Here is a 22,751-nt window from a genome sequence, read left to right on the forward strand (position 1 = left end):
CTGATGAAAGTGAGATCCACCTGACGAAAATGAGGTCCACCTGACGAAAGTGAGGTCCACCTGACGAAAATGAGGTCCACCTGATGAAAGTGAGGTCCACCTGATGAAAGTGAGGTCCACCTGATGAAAATGAGGTCCACCTGACGAAAGTGAGGTCCACCTGACGAAAGTGAGATCCACCTGACGAAAGTGAGGTCCACCTGACGAAAATGAGGTCCACCTGACGAAAATGAGGTCCACCTGACGAAAATGAGGTCCACCTGATGAAAATGAGGTCCACCTGACGAAAGTGAGGTCCACCTGACGAAAATGAGGTCCACCTGACGAAAATGAGGTCCACCTGACGAAAGTGAGGTCCACCTGACGAAAGTGAGGTCCACCTGACGAAAGTGAGGTCCACCTGATGAAAGTGAGGTCCACCTGACGAAAGTGAGGTCCACCTGACGAAAATGAGGTCCACCTGATGAAAATGAGGTCCACCTGACGAAAATGAGGTCCACCTGATGAAAGTGAGGTCCACCTGACGAAAGTGAGGTCCACCTGACGAAAATGAGGTCCACCTGATGAAAGTGAGGTCCACCTGACGAAAGTGAGGTCCACCTGACGAAAATGAGGTCCACCTGATGAAAGTGAGGTCCACCTGACGAAAATGAGGTCCACCTGATGAAAATGAGATCCACCTGACGAAAATGAGATCCACCTGACGAAAGTGAGGTCCACCTGATGAAAGTGAGATCCACCTGACGAAAATGAGGTCCACCTGACGAAAGTGAGGTCCACCTGATGAAAGTGAGGTCCACCTGATGAAAATGAGATCCACCTGACGAAAATGAGATCCACCTGACGAAAGTGAGGTCCACCTGATGAAAGTGAGGTCCACCTGACGAAAATGAGGTCCACCTGATGAAAGTGAGGTCCACCTGATGAAAATGAGGTCCACCTGACGAAAGTGAGGTCCACCTGACGAAAATGAGGTCCACCTGACAAAAGTGAGATCCACCTGATGAAAGTGAGGTCCACCTGATGAAAGTGAGATCCACCTGACGAAAATGAGGTCCACCTGACGAAAGTGAGGTCCACCTGACGAAAATGAGGTCCACCTGATGAAAGTGAGGTCCACCTGATGAAAGTGAGGTCCACCTGATGAAAATGAGGTCCACCTGACGAAAGTGAGGTCCACCTGACGAAAGTGAGATCCACCTGACGAAAGTGAGGTCCACCTGACGAAAATGAGGTCCACCTGACGAAAATGAGGTCCACCTGACGAAAATGAGGTCCACCTGATGAAAATGAGGTCCACCTGACGAAAGTGAGGTCCACCTGACGAAAATGAGGTCCACCTGACGAAAATGAGGTCCACCTGACGAAAGTGAGGTCCACCTGACGAAAGTGAGGTCCACCTGACGAAAGTGAGGTCCACCTGACGAAAATGAGGTCCACCTGATGAAAGTGAGGTCCACCTGACGAAAGTGAGGTCCACCTGACGAAAATGAGGTCCACCTGATGAAAATGAGGTCCACCTGACGAAAATGAGGTCCACCTGATGAAAGTGAGGTCCACCTGACGAAAGTGAGGTCCACCTGACGAAAATGAGGTCCACCTGATGAAAGTGAGGTCCACCTGACGAAAGTGAGGTCCACCTGACGAAAATGAGGTCCACCTGATGAAAGTGAGGTCCACCTGACGAAAATGAGGTCCACCTGATGAAAATGAGATCCACCTGACGAAAATGAGATCCACCTGACGAAAGTGAGGTCCACCTGATGAAAGTGAGATCCACCTGACGAAAATGAGGTCCACCTGACGAAAGTGAGGTCCACCTGATGAAAGTGAGGTCCACCTGATGAAAATGAGATCCACCTGACGAAAATGAGATCCACCTGACGAAAGTGAGGTCCACCTGATGAAAATGAGGTCCACCTGACGAAAATGAGGTCCACCTGATGAAAGTGAGGTCCACCTGATGAAAATGAGGTCCACCTGACGAAAGTGAGGTCCACCTGACGAAAATGAGGTCCACCTGACAAAAGTGAGATCCACCTGACGAAAGTGAGATCCACCTGACGAAAGTGAGGTCCACCTGACGAAAGTGAGGTCCACCTGACGAAAGTGAGGTCCACCTGACGAAAGTGAGGTCCACCTGACGAAAGTGCGGTCCACCTGACGAAAGTGAGGTCCACCTGATGAAAATGAGGTCCACCTGACGAAAGTGAGATCCACCTGAGGAAAGTGAGATCCACCTGAGGAAAGTGAGGTCCACCTGACGAAAGTGAGATCCACCTGATGAAAGTGAGGTCCACCTGACGAAAGTGAGGTCCACCTGACGAAAGTGCGGTCCACCTGACGAAAGTGAGGTCCACCTGATGAAAATGAGGTCCACCTGACGAAAGTGAGATCCACCTGAGGAAAGTGAGATCCACCTGAGGAAAGTGAGGTCCACCTGACGAAAGTGAGATCCACCTGATGAAAGTGAGGTCCACCTGACGAAAGTGAGGTCCACCTGACGAAAGTGAGGTCCACGTGACGTAGGTGGTTCAAAAAAGGGCAGGATTGGGTACTAAATATTCCTGGATACAAGGGGCTCGATTTTAGGATCGTGTTTCCGGCGGGTTACCAGCGGGGGGGCCCCGAAAATCCCGATCTCCGGTCATGTGACCCGATCGCGACGAAATCCCGGCCACTTCCGGGTACCGCGCTGACGTGCGGGGCTGCGCGCGCAAGCCCCGCTGGTGGGAATCCCGCAGGCAATTAAAGCCAGCGGGGTTCCACTTGAGTGTACTTAACTTGCTTGTTGAGGTCAGTTAATGAGCTGAAGCAGCTGTCAAAAGAGGAAGTGTGGGATTTTAGGTTCAAGGCAGTGAGTTTCCCACACTGGGGGAAACAGTCTCCCTCCAACCAGGCGTGTTGCAGCCAGCAGCCTGTGGCAGGTGCCAAGGTGCACTCCTCGGGGGAGAGCCCTCACCCACGCAGGAGGCCACCGCGTCACATAGGGCAACCCCTGCCCTCCACCACCCCCCGCCAAGCCAGAGGACAGACCGACACGAAACCGCAGCCCCAGTCCGAGGAACCACACACCTACCCTGCACAACCTCTCAGACCAACACCTGCCAGATGGGTGGTGTGTGGAGACCCTCGGAGGACGAAGAGCATGACCAGCACCAGCAGCCTCGCAGTCCACGCCGTCCGCCGCAGGGACGTGGATCCCCCCAACACGGTGTTGTTGCACGCCCACCTGCACAGCAGGAGGGAGGGCTACCGCAGAGAGAGACGCGTCGCAGAGGGCACTACCCTCGCCACAGGGTCCACAGACCGAGGCGCAGCTCCCCGGACCTCTCCGAGCAGCAGTGCACAGGGAGGCGCAGATTCGCTCGACATGTAGTCGTGGAGATCTGCAGCCTCTTTCATGCCGAGCTGCTCCTGGCTGGCCCCAGCACCAACTGCTTACCTGTCGCTGGCAAAGTCACCACTGCCCTCCACACCTTCTCCTCCGCATCCTTCCAGGGTGCAGCCGGCTACACCGCCGATGTCTCTCAGTCGTCTGCGCGGACGAGCCCTGCAAATACACCTGCACCTACTCTGCAGTAACACGATGGGTGGCATCAGTGGTGGGTCCTCATAGTGATACCCAGGAGCGGGCATTATTGGACACAACGGACAGGATTCGCGGAGACATGGCAGTGGTGGTGTCAATGTAATGTGTGCTGTTTGTTGCTCTGAAATTCAATATGGGTAACACCCATGACAAACCCTCAGACACCCTTGTGCACCCCCTTCATGCTGACGAGACGTTTGCCTTACGCTGCCTACTGCACATATGTGATGCATGCCCTGTGGCTGCAGCACAGGTGGTGGCAGGTTGAGTGAGGCTGGCCGTGAGGGAGATGCACGAGAGGGTGAGTATGGGATAGAGCAATGGGATTGTATGAGGATTGGGTTGCATGTTAGTGGCGGGGTGAGTACTGGCGAGGTGAGTATGTGGAGGTAAGATGAGGATGGGGTGTGAGTGGGTATGAAGGGTGATGTGACAGAATAGTGTTGGCGGTGCCGAAGGAGATTTGGGGTGGGGGCAGTGTTGTGGCAGACGGAGTGTAGGGGAAAGACCTCGTGTTCTCACTGCGGTTGACCTACTGCGGTCATTGCAGCGCCTCCTGCACTGTATGCAGGTGGGCCATATGTTGGTGGCGCAGGTAACCCCCTCTGCCACCTCGAGCCAGGCCTTCTTGGAGGCAGAGGCAGGCCGCTTCCTCCCGCCCGCCGGGGGGAAGATCTGTGTCCTCCCCCTCCTCCTCACCCCATCTGATGATAGCTGGGGTGAGGCATCATTAAACTGGGAGCAGCCTTCCCCCTGGGCTGCTCCATGCTGCAATTTGTCCCATTGGTTGAAGCATCTGTCAGTGGAGGACTGCCCCTTTAACTAGAGAGCCTCCAGCTGACAGATCGTACTGCGCATGCGCAGCCCGACCGACGCGCAGGCCAGCGCCGTGGACCCCGGAGGAGCAGGTAATTGATTCCTATTAGTGGGTTGCCTGCTACGATCGCGTGGGCAACCCACTAATTTCGCCGTCCGCGTTTTCGATGCTCCCGGAGGACCACCCGCTGGGAACCCGCAGGCCTGCTAAATTCGTGCCCAAGGTGTTCAGGAAAGATAGGGAAAGAAAGAAAGGAGTGGGGGGTGGCATTAGGGTTAGGGATTAAGGAGAATATTGCAGTACTGGAGAGAGAGGATGTCCTGGAGGGGTCAAGGACAGAATCTATTCGGTTAGAGTTGAGAAACAATAGAGATGCCATTACATTACTGGGTGTATTCTATAGGCCACCAACTAGTGGGAAGGATATAGAGGAACAAATTTGCAGGGAAATTACAGAGATGTGCAAAAACTATAGCGTAGTGATAACGGGGGATTTCAACTATCCTAATATAGACTGGGATCGTAATAATATAAAAGGGCAAAGAGGGGGAGGAATTTTTGAAATGTGTTCAGGATAACTTTCTTGACCAGTACGTTTCCGGCCCAATGAGGAAGGAGGCAGACCAAGTGGAGCAAGTGGGGGAGCATTTAGGGAGCTGTGTCTTCATCCTTGGTAGAGACAGATGCAATGTACTCATTTAATACCTCGGCCATGCCCTCTGCCTCCATGAGTAGATCTCCTTTATGGTCCCTAATTGGCCCCACCCTCCTCTTACTGGACTTGGTTCTCGGGAATGAGGCGAGCAAAATGGAGCAAGTATCAGTGGGGGAGCATTTAGGGAGCAGCGATCATATTATCATAAGATTTATAATAGCTATGGAAAAGGACACAGACCACTGTAATGTAAAAATAGTAAATTGGAGGAGGGCCACTTTCAGTGGAATGAGAACAGATCTGGCCCGGGTAAATTGGAATCAAAGGTTGGCAGGCAGAACTGTAATTGAACAGTGGGCAACCTTTAAAGAGGAGATGGTTCTGGTGCAGTCTAGGTACATTCCCATGAGACAGAAAAGGTAGGGCAACTAAAGCCAGAGCTCCCTGGATGACAAAAGAGATAGTGAGTAAGATGAAGCAGAAAAAAGGGGCGAATGACAGATGTCAGGTTGATAACGCAAGTGAGAACCAGCAGAATATAGAAAGTTCAAAGGGGAAGTGAAAAAGGAAATAAGAGGGGCAAAGAGAGGGTATGAGAATAGACTGGCGGCCAACATAAAAGGGAATCTAAAAGTCTTCTACAGGCATATAAATAGTAAGTGGGTAGTAAGAGGAGGGTGGGGCCAATTAGGGACCAAAAAGGAGATCTACTCATGGAGGCAGAGGGCATGGCCGAGGTACTAAAAGAGTACTTTGCACCTGTCTCTACTAAGGAAGAAGATGCTGCCAAAGTCTCAGTAAAGGAAGATATAGTTGAGATACTGGATGGGCTAAAAATTGATAAAGGAGAGGTACTTGAAAGGTTTGCTGTGCTTAAAGTAGATAAGTCACCCGGTCGGATGGGATGCATCCTACGTTGCTGAGGGAAGTAAGGGTGGAAATTGCGGAGGTATTGGTCATAATCTTCCAAACATCCATAGGAACGGGGGGTGGTGGCAGAGGACTGGAGAATTGGAAATGTTACACCCTTGTTCAAAAAATGATGTAAGGATAAACCCAGCAACTACAAGCCAGTCAGTTTAATCTCAGTGGTGGGGAAACTTTGAGAAACGATAATTCGGGACAGAATTAACAGTCACTTGGACAAGTGTGGATTGATTAGGGAATGCCAGCATGGATTTGTTAAAGGCAAATCATGTTTAACTAACCTGATAGAGTTGTTTGATGAGGTAACAGAGAGGGTAGATGAGGGCAATGCAGTTGATGTGGTGTATATGGACTTTCAAAAGGCGTTTGATAAAGTACCGCATGGTAGGCTTGTCATCAAGATTGCGTCCATGGAATAAAGGGGGCAGTAGCAACATGGATACAGAATTGGCTAAGTGACAGGAAACAGAGAGTAGTGGTGAACGGTTGTTTCTCGGACTGGAGGGAGGCGTACAGTGGTGTTCCCCAGGGGTCGGTGCTGGGACCACTGCTTTTCTTGATATATATTAATGACTTAGACTTGGGTGTACAGGGCACAATTTCAAAATTTGCAGATGACACGAAACTTGAAAGGGTAGTGAACAGTGAGGAGGATAGTGATAGACTTCAAGAGGATATAGACAGGCTGGAGGCATGGGCAGACACGTGGCAGTTGAAATTTAACGCAGAAAAATGCAAAGTGATACATTTCGGAGAAAGAATGAGGAGAGGCAATATTAACTAAAAGAAGTACAGGAACAGAGAGATCTGGGGGTATATGTGCACAAGTCGTTGAAGGTGGCAGGGCAGGTTGAGAAAGCAGTTAAAAAAGCATACGGGATTCTGGGCTTTATAAATAGAGGCATAGAGTACAAAAGTAAGGAAGTCATGATGAACCTTTATAAAACACTGGTTTGGCCACAACTGGAGTATTGTGTCCAGTTCTGGGCACCGCACTTTAGAAAAGATGTGAAGGCCTTTGACAGAGTGCAGAAGAGATTTATTAGAATGATTCCAGGGATGCGGGACTTTAGTTGTGTGGATAGACTGGAGAAGCTGGAACAGAGAAGGTTGAGAGGAGATTTGATAGAGGTATTCAAAATCATGAAGGGTCTAGACAAAGTAGATAGAGAGAAACTTTTCCCATTGGCAGAAGGGTCAAGAACCAGAGGACATAGATTTAAGGTGATTGGCAAAAGAACCAAAGGTGACATGAGGAAAAACTTTTTTATACAGCAAGTTGTTTGAATCTGGAATGCACTGCCTGAGTGAGTGGTGGAGGCAGATGCAATCACGGCCTTCAAAAGGGAACTGGATAAATACTTGAAAGTAAAAAAATTGCAGGGCTACGGGGAAAGGGTGAGAAATGGGACTACCTGGATTGCTCTTGCATAGAGCCGGTGCGGACTCGATGGGCCGAATGTCCTCCTTCCGTGCTGTAACCTTTCTGTGATTCTATGATCATCAGTTTTTCGGTGAGGTCAGTGGCAGGTCACGCCTCAGCATGTAGTAAATACCTAATGGATCTCCCAAGATGATGCACGGATTAAGTTGGAGAATATGGTCAATGGGAAAAAAAATCAAGCAATTTCTATAATGGGCACTAGACCTGCAATGGAGGTTTTATGCTCTGGCAGTAAATTGAAAATTTACTCTTTCTCTTTCTCGCTTTCCTAATACACTTTCTGAAGTTTATGGAGCACCAAACAAAAGCTACAATATGTTTGTTTTCAATACAGTTTGTCACTTTTCTCACTCTCTCTCAGTGCCAGAAAGATTGTTCGGCAGTCATTAAAAGTTAGTTTAGACCTAAAAAACCCAGCGTACCATTTTCTGTATAGATTAGTTTGTTTCCAGCTGGGCAGTGTAGCAACTGTGTGCTGGTCCATTCATTTCACCAGTGAGCTGTCTTTTCTATGCAACTTAGGGATGACCAGGGAATCTCGTAGAACAACTTCTAGATTTGCGTCTTCCATTTGCCTTTAAATATTGGTGAGCGCTGTTTGGCTCTCTGTTATTTTTGGAGCAAATTCCAGGCCCTTATGTTTTAGAAAAACACCCAATACCTGATTAAAACTTTTGAAATTTTTGAAAATATAGATTTTCTTAGAAAAAACAACTAAGCGAGAACTGCTGGAATCTGAAGAAAAATATTCCTGCAGTGCAGCTGGCGAAATGATTCAGATGTGTCTTGGGGAATTGGATGCACTGCACATGCTCAGACAATCTATAGTCAGTTAACAGAGTTACAGACGTGAGCAAAAATATCAAGTCCAACTCTAAGTTTTTTAAAGAGGCTGAGGCCTTCAAATAAAAACTTTAATGAAGGTACTAAATTTCACAAAAGATGATTCAATGGATACATTTCTGTATGTTATTGTGAGATAAGTAAATTTTACTTTTTAAAATTATTTTGCTTAAACTCTTATTTTGGGCATTAGAAATTTCTGTTACTAAGAAAAAATGGCAACTTTTTTTCAGAAAGCATTTCGAATGATTTGTGTGGAAAAGATAATGCGGCACCACCTAGTGGCATGACAGATAACTGTTTCAGATCAGCGTTGTAAATTAACATTTGAATTCCTGTTAGATTGCCACCTAGTGGCATGACAGGTAATAGGGGCTGTACACTAAAGCGAGAATAGTCGAGTTAGAAGGGTTGGTGCATGCAGAGCTTGTGGACATTAAAGGTATAATGGAAAGCTAGTGAGGGAGACGTACAAATGGGATACAACATTGGAAGGGTATAAATTGTTTAGCAGAGTTATATGGTAAGCCTAGAGGAGGAGATGTAGCAATATAGATTAAGGAAATCATAAAGGAAAGGCAGGACATGAAAGAGAATTCAAGGGAGACTGAAATACTGGATACAGTTAAATGAGGGAAACATAGATATTCTTAAGGCCCAAGATCAACATCTTGAGGGATCTGGGTAACTATAGATCAGTTAGTCTCACATCAGTCCCAGGGAAAATTCTAGATCAATTATTAAGGACAAGGTAATGAAGCCCGTAGAGAGATACAAACTAATTATTCAGATTTATAAAAAGGGAAGTTATGCCAAAGCAATCTAACAGAATTTTTTAGAAACATAGAAACATAGAAAATAGGAGCAGCAGTAGGCCATTCGACCCTTCGAGCCTGCTCCGCCATTCAATATGATCATGGCTGATCGTCTATCTCAATACCATATTCCCGCTCTCTCTCCATACCCCTTGATGCCTTTTGTGTCTAGAAATCTATCTAGCTCCTTCTTAAATATATTCATTTGATAGAATAACATAAGATGTAGATAAAGGCAAGAATATAGATGTGATATATTTGAATTTTAGTAAGGCTATTGAAGCATTCCTCATAGAAAATAAGTTCAGAAAATTAATGGATGTGGTACTTGCACAATGCACTGAGAGAATTGAATTGTGGCTGGGCAATAGGAGATTGGAATGGGAAGTATTCTGGGTGGAGAGGTGTGATGAGTGAAGTCCTGCATGGCTTGATGTTGGGATTGGTACTCCTCAACCTTTTCATAAATGATCTGGAAGAGGACACCAGTAGCTTCATCCCAAGGTTTATGGATGACTCTGAAATAGCAGGCATGGTTAATACATCGAAAGCTGGGGACAAGTTACAGGAGGACTGAGACTGTTTTGGGAGATGGGTGGAGAATTGGCAGATGCACTTTAATACAAATAAGTGTAAAGTCACACATTACAGGATTAATAGGAAAATATTAATGTAGCCGGATCAGAAAAGGGATCTGGGATGCATAGTAGGTAGATCATCAAGCTGATGTCTGGCTGCTGTGAGAAAAACAATGGGATTGTAGGTTGCATAAAAAGAGGAATGGAGTTTAGATCAAACAAAGTAATCATACCATTATACATAGCAGTAGCCGGCTCCATCAAGGGTAATGTGTGCATTTCTGGAACCCACACTACAGAAAGGATGTTGCTGAGATAGAAAAGGTACAGAGAAAAGCTACTAAGATAAGAGAGATAGAGAATGAAACTGGGAATGTTCTCATTGGAGAGAAGGCTGAGTGGGATACAATTGAAGTTTTCAAATTAATAAGGCTTATGAGTATAGGTGATCATTCTATTTGACTACTTAACTTGGTAAAAGACAGCAGAACAGAAGATGAGTATAAGCTGTGAAGGCGTACATTCAAACACGATTTAAAATCATTAATGAGAGTGTGGCCAATTTTTTGGAACAGCTTAATGAGGGAGGTTGTATGGCAAGTAGCATAGATCGTCTCAAGGTAAAATTAGACTCGTATCTTGAAACTGAAATACATCATCATACATCAATGCTAAGACAGTAGGAAGGCAGGCGAGATAGATCAATGAGGCTTCACACCCCCATTATTTCAAATGGTCATGAAATGCAACATGCTCTGTACTCCAGTAATAAATATGTAAGAAGATGGCACACCTTAAGTGAGTTGCCAAGGTAAGACACCCTAAAAGTATCATTAGCCAGATAGATGGTTCAAGTGTACATGTTATAATATGCTCCATATCTATCTGGTGTACACTTAATGTTGATTGATAGCCAAGATACTATACATCTTTAGAGCTCTTTCATTACTTATTATGCATAACCATACCGAGCAGGGCACACATTCAAGTTGCAACTTACAATTGAAAACTTTGGCACACTGACATCTTCAAAGAGCTTCACATATAAGATTACTGTAACACAATAGTGCTACATGATGCATTGTCATTTACTGACACACAAGATGGGCTGCTGGTGGGCTCATGTCTATCACTATGTATGTGCTCCTTCAACTTACAATATGCTAAACCTATTTCACTGCTTGCATGACAAGATGATACATAATAGAAAAGAACAGGCCTGAACTTGAGGAGGCTTAGAAATGGTAAACCCTTGTCTCTCTTGTAGGAGGCCACCCTTGCAGGGATCTTTGCAAATAATAGATGGAGGAAGTAGGGGAAGGTGAGGCTGCATGTCTCCTCCATGCTCAGGGTTAGTACCATCCTAATCCTATATCTTGTGCACTTTCACACTTACTCCCACACAGGCATGCACACAATTGCCACATACACTGCAATGTAAGCTCATGGACCCAGCAATCTAACATTGTTTCTTTTCTGTCATTGTAGGCCTGGACCAGCCCTAGTGCCCACTGATTTCCAAGCCTGAATATCTGATATGTAATTGTAACAGGCAATGCACCATGCCTGAAGCATGAATTCATATAATTTATCCTTGTGAAGTAGAGTGGGCATTTAACAGAACATCAGGCATGAAAATCAAACTGTTGGAATAGAGATTAACCTCCTCGAATCTCTTTGGAGCTGCTCCCATTCCACCGCCAAAACTTTGCCAGAAGTGCAGCAGAAACGCCATTTGCACTCGTAAACAGGGCTGCCACTGTACTTCCGGCAAAGTTACAGCAGCAGAGTGGGAGCAGCTCCGAGGAAATTCCTGACCATTGTCATCGTTTGGGGGAGGGATTATCCATCAGCCAGTTCCAGACGAAGAGTTGTCGATATAACATCCAGTAGAAACAAGGCAGTTATATTTTAGCAATGCAATGGCCTTCCAGTGATGTGAAAGTCAGTTATATAACAACAGCAGCTTGAAGTTCTATAGAGTTCCTCACATACAGAAAACATCTTGAAGTGTTTTACAGATTAGCGGTTTAAAGTAAATACCAAGGAAAATGGAAAAAGGGAGTGGGGTTGCGTAATCACATTGTATCTTTCTAGGCAGATAAAAAAGCTACCAAACAACTTTAACTGATGTGGTGTAGAAGGGAATCAAGGGGTAGGTGCATAGCAGACTTAAAGTAGAAAGAGAAGAAGATATTTGGAAAGATACTCAGTATAGGTTTCTGAATCTACAGAAGGGCAGTAGACTATACAAATAGAAAATAGGAAGTTAAGGATTGGGGAGCCTGGACTAACTGCAAGTATTCTACATCCTTTTTGAGGGAGGAGAAACGTAGAGCCTTGACTCTAACACTGTATAAATTCTGCAATTACTGTTTTTGCAGTGGAATGATTATGACTGTGCTGTGAGTAGGCAGCACCAAGTTATTCCATCCCACTCATCCCACTCTTAAATTGGGAATAGCAGAGCTTTTTGCACATAGACTTAGATGTATACACAAAACTCTGCTTACCAGCAGGTGAAATGACCATCCTATGGTGGCATAGTCATTGTATCATAACTTCCTTGCTTTTGTACTCTACTCCTTTATTAATAAAGCCCAGGATCCCATATGCTTTTTTAACAGCCTTCTCAACTTGTCCTACCACCTTCAAAGATTTGTGTATGTGCACCCCAGGTCTCTCTGTTCCTGCACCCCCTTTAAAATTGTACCATTTAGTTTATATTGTCTCTCCTCATTCTTCCTACCAAAATGCATCACTTCACAATTCTCCGCATTAAAATTCATCTAGAATCATAGAAAAGTTACAGCATGGAAGGAGGCCATTCAACTGATCGAGTCCATGCCAGCTCTATGCAAGAGCTATCCAGGTAGTTCCACTCCCCCGCCCTATCCCCGTAGCCCTAATTTTTTTTTCCTTTCAAGTATTTATCCAGTTCCCTTTTCAAGACCACGATTGAATCTGCCTCCACCACTCCCTCAGGCAGTGCATTCCAGATCCTACAACTCAGGACTACATGCATGCTAAACAGCGGAAGCAACGTGCTATAGACAGAACTAAGCGATTTCACAACCAACAGATCAGATCAAAGATCTGCAGTACTGCCACATACAGTCGTGAACGGTGGTGGACAATTAAACAACTAAAGGGAGGAGGAGGCTCTGTAAACATCCCCATCCTCAATGATGGCAGAGTCCAGCACGTGAGTGCAAAAGACAAGGCTGAAGCGTTTGCAACCATCTTCAGCCAGAAGTGCCGAGTGGATGATCCATCTCGGCCTACTCCCGATATCCCCACCATCACAGAAGCCAGTCTTCAGCCAATTCGATTCACTCCACGTGATATCAAGAAACGGCTGAATGCACTGGATACAGCAAAGGCTATGGGCCCCGACAACATCCCAGCTGTAATGCTGAAGACTTGTGCTTCAGAACTAGCCGCGCTTCTAGCCAAACTGTTCCAGTACAGCTACAACACTGGCATCCACCCGACAATGTGGAAAATTGCCCAGATATGTCCTGTCCACAAAAAGGACAAATCCAATCCGGCCAATTAACGCCCCATCAGTCTACTCTCAATCATCAGCAAAGTGATGGAAGGTGTCGTCGACAGTGCTATCAAGCGGCACTTACTCACCAATAACCTGCTCACTGATGCTCAGTTTGGGTTCTGCTCCAGACCTCATTATAGCCTTGGTCCAAACATGGACAAAAGAGCTGAATTCCAGAGGTGAGGTGAGAGTGACTGCCCTTGACATCAAGGCAGCATTTGACTGAGTGTGGCACCAAGGATCCCTAGTAAAATTGAAGTCAATGGGAATCAGGGGGAAAACTCTCTAGTGGCTGGAATCATACCTAACACAAAGGAAGATGGCAGTGGTTGTTGGTGGCCAATCATCTCAGCCCCAGGACATTGCAGCAGGAGTTCCTCAAGGCAGTGTCCTAGGCCCAACCATCTTCAGCTACTTCACCAATGACCTTCCCTCCATCATAAGGTCAGAAATGGGGATGTTCGCTGATAATTGCACAGTGTTCAGTTCCATTCACAACCCCTCAGATAATGATGCAGTCCATGCCCGTATGCAGCAAGACCTGGACAACATCCAGGCTTGGGCTGATAAGTGGCAAGTAACATTTGCGCCAGACAACTGCCAGGCAATGACCATCTCCAACAAGAGAGAGTCTAACCACCTCCCCTTGACATTCAACGGCATTACCATCGCTGAATCCCCCACCATCAACATCCTGGGGGTCACCATTGACCAGAAACATAACTGGACCAGCCACATAAATACTGTGGCTACAAGAGCAGGTCAGAGGCTGTGTATTCTGCGGCGAGTGACTCACCTCCTGACTCCCCAAAGCCTTTCCACCATCTACAAGACACAAGTCAGGAGTGTGATGGAATACTCTCCACTTGCTTGAATGAGTGCAGCTCCAACAACACTCAAGAAACTCGACACCCTCCAGGACAAAGCAGCTCACATGATTGGCACCCCATACACCACCATAAACATTCACTCCCTTCACCACCGGCGCACTGTGGCTGCACTGTGTACCATCCACAGGATGCAATGCAGCAACTCGCCAAGACTTCTTCGACAGCACCTCCCAAACCCGCGACCTCTACCATCTAGAAGGACAAGAGCAGCAGGTACATAGGAACAACACCACCTGCACGTTCCCCTCCAAGTCACACACCATCCCAACTTGGAAATATATCGCCGTTCCTTCATCATCGCTGGGTCAAAATCCTAAGATCCCTTCCTAACAGCACTGTGGGAGAACCTTCATCACACGGACTGCAGCGGTTCAAGAAAGCGGCTCACCACCACCTTCTCAAGGGCAATTAGGGATGGGCAATAAATGCTGGCCTCGCCAGCGACATCCACATCCCATGAACGAATAAAAGAAAACTATCCTCGTCACTGTTCGCTAAACTTAAAAGTTTTGTGTCATCTGCAAATTTCGGAATTGTGCCCTGTACACCCAAGTCCATTAGTATATATCAAGAAAAGCACTGTACACCTCCTGGAGAACATCACTGTACACCTCCCTACAGTCTGAAAAACAACCGTCCACCATTACTCTGTTTCCTGTTACTTAGCCAATTCTGAATCCATGCTGCTACTGCCCCTTTTACTCCATGCGCTTCAATCATGAAGATAAGCCTATTATGCGGCACTTCATGAAACGCCTTTTGAAAGTCCATATACACCACATCAACTGCATTGCCCTCATCAACCCTTGCTGTTGCCTCATCAAAAAACTCTATCAAGTTGATTAAACATGATTTGCCTTTAACAAATCCATGCAGCTTTCCCTAATTAATCTACACTTGTCCAAGTGACTGCTAATTCTGTCCCAGATTATCATTTCTAAAAGTTTCCCTGCCACCGAGGTTAAACTGACTGGCATATATTATATAGTATAGTGTCCTTACACGCTTTTTTAAACAAGGGTGTAACATTTGCAGTTCTCCAGTCCTCTGACACCACCCTCGTATCTGAAGATGTTTGGAAGATTATGGCCAATACCTCCGCAATTTCCACCCTTACTTCCCTCAGCAACCTAGGATGCATTCCATCCGACCGGGTGACTTATCTACTTTAAGTATAGCTCGCCTTTCTAGTACCTCCTCTTTATTAATTTTTAGCCCATTCAGAATCTCAACTATATCTTCCTTTACTGAGTCTCTGGCAGCATCTTCTTCCTTGGTAAAGACAGATGCAAAGTACTCATTTAGTACCTCGGCCATGCCCTCTGCCTCCATGAGTAGATCTCCTTTTTGGTCCCTAATTGGCCCCATCCCTCCTCTTACTACCCATTTCCTGTTTACATGCCTATAGAAGACTTTTGGATTCCCTTTTATGTTGGCTGCCAGTCTATTCTCATACTCTCTCTTTGCCCCTCTTATTTCCTTTTTCACTTCCCCTGTGAACTTTTTGTATTCTGCCTAGTTTTCACTTGTGTTATCAACCTGACATCTGTCATACACCCCTTTTTTCTGCTTCGTCTTACTCTCTATCTCTTTTGTCATCCAGGGAGCTCTGGATTTAGTTCCCTACATTTCTGTCTTGTGGGAATGTACCTAGACTGTACCTGAACCATCTCCTCCAATGTTCAACTACAGTTTTGCCTGCCAATCTTTGATTCCAATTTACCCAGGCTAGATCTGTTCTCATCCCACCGAAACTGGCCCTCCTTCAAGTGAATATTTTTACTGCCTGAAATGGTCCATGTCCTTTTCCATAGCTATTCTAAACCTTATGATATTATGATCTGCCATGTGTCTGCCCATTTCACCAGTCTGTCTATGTACTCCTAAATTCTGTTACTATCTTTCCCATTGTTTATTACATTTCCAAGTTTCGTGTCATCTGCAAACTTTTAAATTATTCCCTCTATACCCAAGTCCACTTCATTAATATATATCAAAAAGAGCAATGGTCCTAATACTGGCCCCTAGGGAACTGTATAGTTCCCTCCATTCTGAGAAACAACTGTTCACCGCCACTCTCTGATTTCTGTCCCCTAACCAATTTTGTATCCACGCTGCCACTGTCCCTTTAATCCTATGTGCTTTAATTTTGCTAACAATTATGTGGTACTTTATCAAATGCCTTTTGAAAGTCCATATACACAACATCAACCGCATTACCCTCATTAACCCATTCCGTTACTTCATCAAAGAACTCTATCAAGTTAGTCAAACACAATTTTCCTTTAACAAATCTGTGCTAACTTTCATTTATTAGCCCATACTTTTCCAAGTGCTAATTTATTTTGTCCTGGATTATTTTCTCTAAAAGTTTCCCCACCACCAATGTTAGGTTGACTGGCCTGTATTTGTCGGGTTTATCCCTCTCCACTTTTTTGAGCAGGGGTATAACATTTGCAATCCTCCAGTTCTTTGGCACCATCCCCATATCTAAGGAGGATTGGAAGATTGTGGCCAGAGCCTCAGCAATTTCTATCCTTACTTCCCTCAGTAACCTAGGCTGCATCCCATCTGGACCGGGTGACTTTTCTACATTGAGTACTGCCAATCTTTTAAGTACTTCCTCTTTATCTATTTTTATCCTATCCAATATCGCTACTACCTCCTCCTTTACTGCTACAATGGCAGCATCCTCTTCTCTAGTGAAGACGGATGCGAAGTATTCATTTAGTACCTCGGTCATGCCCTCTGCCTCCACAAGAAGATCTTTTTTGTCCCTAATCAGTCCCATGCTTCCTTTGACTATCCTTTAACTATTTATATGTTTATAAAATGACTTTTGAGTTCCCTTTCATGTTAACCGATAATCTATTCTCATACTCTCTCTTTGCCCCTCTTATTCCCTTTTTAAAATCTCCCCTGTACTTTATTTATTCAGCTTGCATCTCTACTGTATTATGAACCTTACATTTGTCATAAGCCTCTTTTTACTGATTCATTTTAATCTTTATATCTTTAGTCATCCAGGGAGCTCTAGCTTTGGATGCCCTTCCTTTCCCCCTCATGGGGATGTGTTTACTTTTTTTCTGAACTAACTCCCCCTTGAAGGCCTCCTATTGTTCAATTACTGTTTTGCCTGCCAATTTTTGATTCCAATCCACCTGGGCAAGATCCCCTTTTACTCACAGAAATTTGCCCTCCTCCAGTTGAGCATTTTCACATTTGATTGTTCCTTGTCCTTTTCCATAACTATTCTAAACCTTTATGATCACTGTACCTCAAATGCTGAAACATACTCCTCCAGCCCCACTTCATTCCCCAGAACTAGATCCAGCACTGTTTCCTTCCTGGTTCGACTGGTAACACACTGTTCCAGAAAGTTCTCTTGAACACATTTCAGCAATTCCTCCCCCTCTTTGCCCTTTACACTGTTACTATCCCAGTCTATATTGGGATAATTGAAGCCCCCCACTACTCTATAATTCTTGCATCTTTGTGTAGTTTGCCTGCAAATTTGCTCCTCTATCTCCTTCCCACTGATTGGTGGCCTATAGTATACACCCAGTAGCGTAATACCTCCTTTGTAACCAAATAGATTCTGTCTTTGACCCCTCAACTACATCATCCCTTTCCAGTGCTATAATAGTTTCTTTGATCAATACTGCCAAAACCCCCACCCAGGCTCCTTTCTTTTCTTCCCTATCTTTCCTGAGTACCTTGTAGCCAGCAATATTAAGTGCCCAATCCTCCCCTTTGAGCCTAGTCTCTGTTATTGCCACTATATCATAGTCCCAAGTGACAACTTGTGCCTGCAGCTCACCAACCCTTATTCACCACGCTACGTGCATTTATGCACATGCACGCTAATCTCATCTTAGACTGCCTCGCACTTGCCCCTTGTCTGAACCCTCCAATTTCTGAGGTATCTTTTCCAGCATTAAAAACTGGCCCAGGTGATGGGTTGAAACAGCCTACCGCCAGTTGGTACAGAGCAAGAATACCAGGGGGAGTTGCCCCTGTCCATCTGGCCTCTCCTGGTCAGATCATTGACTTTCTTCTGGCACTGCAGCCACCTCCCTCGAACAATGCTGGAGGCATTCACTCTGTCTGCCATCAGCTGCCAAGTTCAATGTCACTGATTTTCCAACTCTGTGGCCATGATTGATCAATAATACATCCTATCTGCACTCCACTTCCTCTGGTCAGCAGTTCACATTTTCACCATCAAAGCAGGGTTCTCTTCTTCTTTGTCCATCGTGCCCACCATCCTTGTGCTGAGATTGACTGTGCCAATTCCCAGGCATCCCCAACTAAGTTAAGCCAACAGCAAAGATACAACAGTCACCGTTCAGCCCCTGATACAGCTGCCACACGTCAGGCACCATTTCAGCAGGTCGACTTCAGCTAGGGAACTCGCTACACAAAACCTTCAAGTCGGTAGGTCATGGGCACCTTAATGTTGTTGCAGTGTTTTAAGACCTGCAGGAATGCCAAAAGTTCTTCCTTGCAATTGGGGACATGCCGAGTCCCAGGGGCTGCACGCATCTGGCACATACTCACGGTTTGCAAATGGACCTAAGACCAAACGCCACTTCAGGGCAGAGCACACCCACGGTACCCTCGGCAGCAGTTGTGCATAGGTCTAGGCTACAGAGGATTATCAGGGGCACAACTTAAATGGTTGGAAAATCAGGTGGGCTTTTTTATGGACATACACTCTTCCCCTCCGAATTTTCTTCTATGTGCTGTACTCAGGCAATTTAATACCCCCAGGTGCAGGAGCAGTAAAAATTTCCCCATTAATCTTTTTCGCACCATCAAAAAGTGCTTTACTATCAAATGTACTTTTATTTGTTTTTTTATATATAAGACGGCAAATATATACAATTTATTTCTGACTATTTGATTATAAGGCCCATGTTTACATTTGAAGCCATGCCAATTTCAATCATATCAACAGAGATTGAAAGTACAATTATCACAGGGTCCAAGTTAATTAGAATATATGATTAATAGAAATCAAAATGTTTGCAATAAATAATACCAAGTCAGCAACCTCGCTCTCTATCATTTGGGAAACTGCCAAGGCATTGCTGAGAGGAAGGATAATAATGTATTATTAGTGAAAGGAAAAACAACAGAAGTTATTGGTGCTGGAATAAAAGGTCAAGGATCTGGGCAATGAGTTTGTAAAAGAGCCAAATAACAGAAATTACTTGATTTTGCTTAGAGTGGGATACGAATAGAAGCCTTTCATCTCAGAGCAGATAGAAATGTTCTTAATGAGAACTAGTCTACAATACCGTGAACTAGAAGAAAAAGCAAATACATTGTTTTGCCATTTTATTTGTTTTTAAATGATTCACAAGCAGTGATATCTTCAGTTGAAAATATAACATTTTTTATTACTACAGGTTTTTATGCACTTCAGGTTAATGTACTAAGATTACCAAAACTTGGGTGACTCATTAACTATATTAATTTTCCATTAAAAGAAGCAATTGGAGGTATTTTTAACTTAACCTGCCGGCGGAAAACTGATAGGATCGGATTGGTCGTCCGTTTTACAGCCCGCCCAATTTTACTTTCCATTGACTTCAAGTATTTTTTTTGTCTGCAGCACATTACTGGAATCATTGGGTTTCTCAATAGGAATCCCCCTATTTGAGGTGCTAGAAAACAGAAGACGAGGAGCCCCAAATGGATGCCAAGCAGGTTGGGCTGCATGAGGGATGCTCTATGCTCACCCACCACTACCCACACAACCACATGTGCAGGCAAAAATGGCCAGAGTTTGCTTTGGCAGACAATTAGTGCATGAGGAGGTAGATTGCATCAACAGGCCGGAGAAAGCAAAGGTACATCTGAAGGCCTAGCTAATGGCTTTTCTGGATAATTCTCCAATCACAGCATTACATGCTTTACATGGTCCTGCATGCCAGAGTGATCAGCCAGCAAAGTCTGATTGGTTCTGCCAGTCAAGATGGTCACCAATCATATTTGCAGGTAGTCTTGCACTTAGCTGCCCATGTGATCCCAATGGTTAAGCTGGGACCACATCTCCTGCTGCCCTCCAGAGTTTGCAAGGTCAATGGGAAGGCACCTAACTTGCATGGGGCTGGAGGAAGCAAGTGCCACTTCAGACACATCTCCTGTGCTCGCCTGCCCCTTGCAACCGGAAAACCCTGCGCCTGCCTGACACTGGGAGAGGGGATTGACCCCGCATGTCACAACCTCCCATGACCCTAGCCATGTCCCCTTCCGCCCACTGCGTAATAGGACCAATCAGGATTTTTAAAAAAGTTTTTATCTTTCTTCAGGTATCTAGGCTACTTACCTAATCTGGATATCCCACCCTAATGGGTTCCATTTTCACTCATCTGGAGGCCTGTATGCTTCCAGTAATGCACTGGGTCGCAAATGAGCCAGGGAAGCAGGAACTCCTGGAGCAGGGAGTCCCTGCCCCTGTCTGTTCCCCCTCTGGACCTTTGACTTTTTAAGGGCCAGAGGTTCTGTCCCTGTTAAGGCAAGCTAAAAAGTCCTGGAAGCAGCAGGAACCCAGAACAACCAGATCCCTGTCCTTTTCTGATGGGTAGTAGTGGTCTCTCACTGGAGGTACGGTCAACGGAACCCGGTGGGCTATAAATTGGACCGCATAGTGCCCGTTTTGTAGGTGCTACACAGCCTCCTAAGGATCCAAAATGGCACCTGGAATGCAGGCGCATGCTTCTAGGGTGACGTGTGCTGGATTCCATCTTGGAAAAGGTGTTTGCGCATGCGCAGATAACGAACGTCAGCAACGTGTACAGTAAGGAGAATATGCATTAGATCAATGTGCAACGCTGATTTAAAGGGACAGATACAATTTTGGAACTCAACGCTTCAGCCAATGCATTGTCTTAACCTCGCACAGCTGAACAGGCCATAAACAGCATGGAGGACCCCCCACCAGCCCTATTTAAAGGGATCATGCAGGAGTTACAGGATAGTTGCTGGATTATTTCTTCTGGCTGCTGATGCATTTGTACCTGTTTTTGGAGGTCTCCTACACTTGAATACTGGGACTAGGGGACATAGCCTAAAAATTAGAGCCAGGATTTGCAGGAGTGAAGTTAAGAAACGCTTCTACACGCAAAGGGTGGTAGAAGTTTGGGACGCTCTTCTGCAAATGGCAGTTGATACTAGCTCAATTGTTAATTTTAAATCTGAGATTGATAGATTTTTGTTAACCAAAGGTATTGAGGGATATGGGGCTAAGGCGGGTATATGGAGTTAGGTCACAGATCAACCACGATCTCACTGAAAGGCGGAACAGGCTTGAGGGGCTAAATGGCCTACTCTTGTTCTTATGTTCCTATAATAAAGTTTCAATAATCTACAAGGATTGGGCTGGCCAGCTGACAGGCAACAGCAAGGGCACTGGTGGAGTGGCAGAGGTGGGACAGGAATGCTGTCATCCTGAGAAAGGACAACAGGTTCATGTTCCATGGAGCCACTGCCACTTGCTGCCTCCTGTTATGCACCACCTTCTCCTGCAAGAAAGCAGGACATGTGTTGGTGAGTGTCCTGCAGGATATTTGGGTGATATGCCTGTCATGATTGAATAGCTGCCAGTCCGTGTGACCTGTGCAGTTATAGGTGTGCGGCTTGCAACAGTGGTAATGTGTGAGGGTGAGAGGAATCATCTCATTGGAGTTTGTTGGTAGGTGGGTGATCGGGGTGCCGTGCATGGAGCAGTGGTGACGTTGGTAGGAGATACCACTTGACAGTTGACCTCACTCACCTTGACCACTCATATCAAAGCATTGAACTTCTTTCTGCACTGCATCCATGTTCGTGGTGTTGTGCGCATGACATTGACTTTGTCCCCTACTGCCTCCCACTGCCTCTTGAGCATATGTCTGAAGGGCCTCTTGCCCCCCTGCGGACATAGGATGCCCCGCATTCTGACCACCTCTTGCACCAAGGCCTCTAGTGCATCAGCACAGAACCTTGGTGCACACCCTCTCGCAGGCCTGGTACCAACTCAGATCGGTAGATTGGTGAGTTCTGGCGTGCAGATTGGAGGATGTGGGATTTAGTAGTGCACAGCCTTTATTCAATCCCCAACTCATGCACCAACAATGGCTGAGAAGGAAAGAAACTGCACCAACAAGTCACTTTGTGTCAAATGATACACAGTGCATGACATTGACCTGGGTATGACTCCCTTGGAATTCTCACTCTCTCCTGGACTATACCTGGCCTCTTTCCACAGTGACATTGCTGATATTGAAAATTTAAAAATATGGAGACATGTGAGTGCAAATCAATGTCCCATCAGTCTGTAATGCTCCAAACCATTGCACATTATCAATCTCACTGTGTTTATCACCTCTGGTTTGTACTCATTATAAAACTACTGACAACCATGATTAGCAACCTCTAAAAACCAAATGCATGGAATAACAGTAGATGGAAGGAACCCTGAGATTAATTTCTATGCAGACAATGTCATGTTGCTTTTGTCAGATCATGATAGATCCCTGCTAAGTTTATTGGGAATTATAAATGGTTTCTGACCCACGTCGGGACATAGAACAAATTGAAATGAATCTGAAATAATTCCTCTAATAATTACCATTTAAATAGGCAAGA

General features: G+C 45.5%; 1 protein-coding gene across 1 annotated transcript in view; it reads right to left on the reverse strand.

Annotated features, from left to right (window-relative positions):
* The window catches only part of LOC137327495 (octapeptide-repeat protein T2-like), a 35,163-nt gene extending 13,217 nt beyond the window's left edge, over positions 1-21,946 (reverse strand). Inside the window, exon 1 of the mRNA XM_067993658.1 lies at positions 21,898-21,946. Coding sequence (XP_067849759.1) covers positions 21,898-21,946 — 49 coding nt within the window. The remainder of the gene's footprint in view (positions 1-21,897) is intronic.
* Between the last annotated feature and the right edge of the window lie 805 nt (positions 21,947-22,751).

The sequence above is a fragment of the Heptranchias perlo genome, chromosome 1 (genome assembly GCF_035084215.1).
Source record: "Heptranchias perlo isolate sHepPer1 chromosome 1, sHepPer1.hap1, whole genome shotgun sequence".
Taxonomy (NCBI): Eukaryota; Metazoa; Chordata; class Chondrichthyes; order Hexanchiformes; family Hexanchidae; genus Heptranchias; species Heptranchias perlo.